Consider the following 2,815-nt stretch of genomic DNA (forward strand, 5'->3'; position numbering starts at 1 on the left):
CAGGCTGGCCTCAAGCTTGTAGCAATCCTCTTGCCTCAGCCTCCCAAGTGCTGGGATCACAAGTGTGGACCATCACACCCAGTGACTTATTCCTTTTTTAATGACCCAGGAGCCACTGGGTTCTCCTTGCTGCTCCTCACCGGCTACGCTGGTTGCATTCACAACACAGGAGACCCTTGGCTGAGCCGTGTGCAAGAAGCAGTGTCCTAAGAATCACGGTGCACGGAGCCTGAGGCCCACGGAAACCGAGCCAGCAGCCTGGAGAGGCTGCACAAGGCACTTAGATATCTGACTCTTCTGTGAAACACAGGAAGTGACACCATCCTGGGGAATCTGGAGGGAATTAAAGATGACAGTGTACAGGTGCTTAGCAGTGATGCTGGCATTTTAGAACAAGAGCCACCAAGCAGAGAAAGGAATATTCTTTCTTTTCCTTGCCTAAAAAGTAGTAAGCTCTAGCTCTCACCAGGTTGTACTGTGGTAACAGACCCCGTAGTCTCGGGCTCCACCCTCAAAGGCTCACTAGGCTGGCGCCTGCTGTGGATACCACTGTGCTTACTGTGCCTCCATCCCAGGACCCAGGGTGAAAAGCCAACCCTAACTGCACCCTGCAGGGTACAAGAGGACAGGAAACCAGAGTGGCTTTTGAAGCTTCTGCTCGAGTAGAGTGCATTGACCTTGGGAGCCACAAGGTCATGCTCCAGGAAGAAGCAAGTAGAGCAATTGGGAATTATACACCACCACTCCCATTCCAGAACCCAAATCACACAGGCACTGTTCAGTCAGGAAAGCATAAAGCTGCTTTTTTTGTATGGGACGGTCAGGGTGCTGCTGCCCATGAGCTGGCGTATGCCCTGGACAGAGACTGCCACTTCCACCTCTTCCCTGGCAATGAAGCAGGGGGCTCTCAACACTCTTACACACTTTGCAGATCAGATCAGGTGTGTGGGTGGGTGGGGGCGCAGGCCCAGCAAGCTCAGGGTCTAGGTTTGATCCACAGTCCCAAAGAGGAGGAAAAGTAAAGCCTGGTAAACAGCGTCGAGATGGGCACAGTGATGCGCCCATCCCTGTAATGGCAGTTACTCGGGAGACTGAGCTAGGAGCATCCTGTGACTGAGCCCAGGCTGGAAAACATGGTAAGATCCTGTCTCAAAAATTAAAAAAAATTTAGCCAGGTGTGGTAGCGCACACCTGTAATCCCAGCACTCGGGAGGCTGAGGCAGGAGGTTTGCTGTGAGTTTGAGACCAGTCTGGGCTACAAAGTGAGCTCAAGGCCAGCCTGAACTGCATAGCGAGACCTTGTCTCCCCGCCCCCCAAAAGGGACAAAACAAAAACTTTAAAGGGCCAGGGATGTAGTTCAGTGGTAGCCTGTGGGCTCAGTCCTCAGGAAGAAAGATGGGAGGGAGGAAAGAAAAAAAGGCTCGGTTTGTTGGCACACACCCGTAGTCCTAGCACTCTGGAGGCTAATAATGCAGGAAGATCGCAAGTTTGAGCCCAGCCTGGGCAATCTAGTGACTTAGTGAGATGCTGTCTCAAAACAAAAAAAACGGGGTGAGGATGAAGCTCACTGCAAAGGCCCTGGGTTCAATTCCCAGCGCTCATCCCCACCCTACAGAAAGAAATCAGCCAAAGCCAGAGCTATTCGGAAGACTAAGGCAGGAGAATAGCAAGTTCGAGGCCGACCTGGAGAACCTGGTGAGACACTGTCTCAAAATGTGAAAACAAATATAAAAGGGCGGGATGTGGCTCAATTATTAGCGCTGGCCTAGTGCCCACCCAGCCGTAACCCACCTTCCCCCTCCTCTTGTGCAGGCCGGCACTCCCGCCAACGTCCCAGCCAGTGCGCCGACTCCGCGGGAAGGCGCAGGCGCAGGCGCTGGCCCCGCCCCCGCCGCAGCCAATCAGGCCACGCGCTGCGGACGCCGTCGCTCGGGCTGTCGGGAGCGGCGCTGCGCCCGCGCGCGTTGCGGGCGCCATGGCGGGCAGGCGTGGAGCACTTATAGTGCTGGAGGGTGTGGACCGCGCGGGCAAGAGTACGCAGAGCCGCAAGCTGGTGTCCGCCCTGTGTGCCGCTGGCCACCGCGCCGAGCTGCTGCGCTTTCCTGGTGCGAGCGGGGTGGGCGGGCGCAGGCCGGGCTCGGGTTTGGGTTCGGCCTGACTTGGGGTGCTGGGGAACGAACCTGCGTGCTCAGCGCGCGGTCTGCCGCTGAACCGCGCCAGCATCCCGATGTGTTTAACCTTAAAGTAAAGCATCAGCTCTGAAAAGTGCTGATGATCATAGCGTCAAAACAGTACAGCCATGCGTGGTGGCGCACGTCTACGATCCCAGCACTGGGCGACGTAAGTTCGGGCCCAGGCTGGACACTTAAGCGACTTGGGAAGACCCTTTTCAAAAAAGTGTTTTTTGTTTAAGGGGTGGGGTTGTAGCTCTGCAAAGGACCTGCGTTTATTCCAGTACCACCAACAAAAAGGTTTTTTTAATCAAGAGGTCTAGATGGATGAGGAATTGGGGGAAGAAGGTTTTTCTTCCTGCAAACTCGTCCGCACATTTTACAAGTACTACCTTTGAACTAATGGCTTTCTGCCTCTTGCCCTAAGGCACCTTTCTGCAGCTTGTCTGCACTTTGCTGCTTTTCTCAGGGAAACCTCTTTGGCCTCCGGATGGTCCAAACTTGTCCAGCTTTAGTAAAGTGAAACCCAAAGCTAGACAAGCGTGGGTCTGGAGGAGAAATTCAGTACAAAGTACATTCTCTCTTTCGCCAATGCTGTACTACTGAGTTACATCCCAGCTTTAATTTTTTTTTTTTTTTTTTT

The 2,815-nt window shown here is 54.0% G+C and overlaps 2 protein-coding genes across 3 annotated transcripts in view; one reads left to right on the forward strand and one right to left on the reverse strand.

The window, feature by feature from the left end:
- Ing5 (inhibitor of growth family, member 5) overlaps nt 1-2,815 on the reverse strand; it is a 25,358-nt gene that overhangs the window by 18,183 nt on the left and 4,360 nt on the right. The gene's annotated exons all lie outside the window — the stretch shown is intronic.
- The window catches only part of Dtymk (deoxythymidylate kinase (thymidylate kinase)), an 8,019-nt gene continuing 7,128 nt past the window's right edge, over nt 1,925-2,815 (forward strand). Inside the window, exon 1 of one of the 2 annotated variants that reach the window (XM_005411122.2) lies at nt 1,925-2,106. In XM_005411122.2, the coding sequence (XP_005411179.1) occupies nt 1,977-2,106 (130 nt within the window). In that variant the 5' untranslated portion in view covers nt 1,925-1,976. The remainder of the gene's footprint in view (nt 2,107-2,815) is intronic. The other variant, XM_005411121.2, reaches the window with a different exon arrangement.

The sequence above is a fragment of the Chinchilla lanigera genome, unplaced genomic scaffold (assembly GCF_000276665.1).
Source record: "Chinchilla lanigera isolate Chin_1 unplaced genomic scaffold, ChiLan1.0 scaffold00141, whole genome shotgun sequence".
Classification (NCBI taxonomy): Eukaryota; Metazoa; Chordata; class Mammalia; order Rodentia; family Chinchillidae; genus Chinchilla; species Chinchilla lanigera.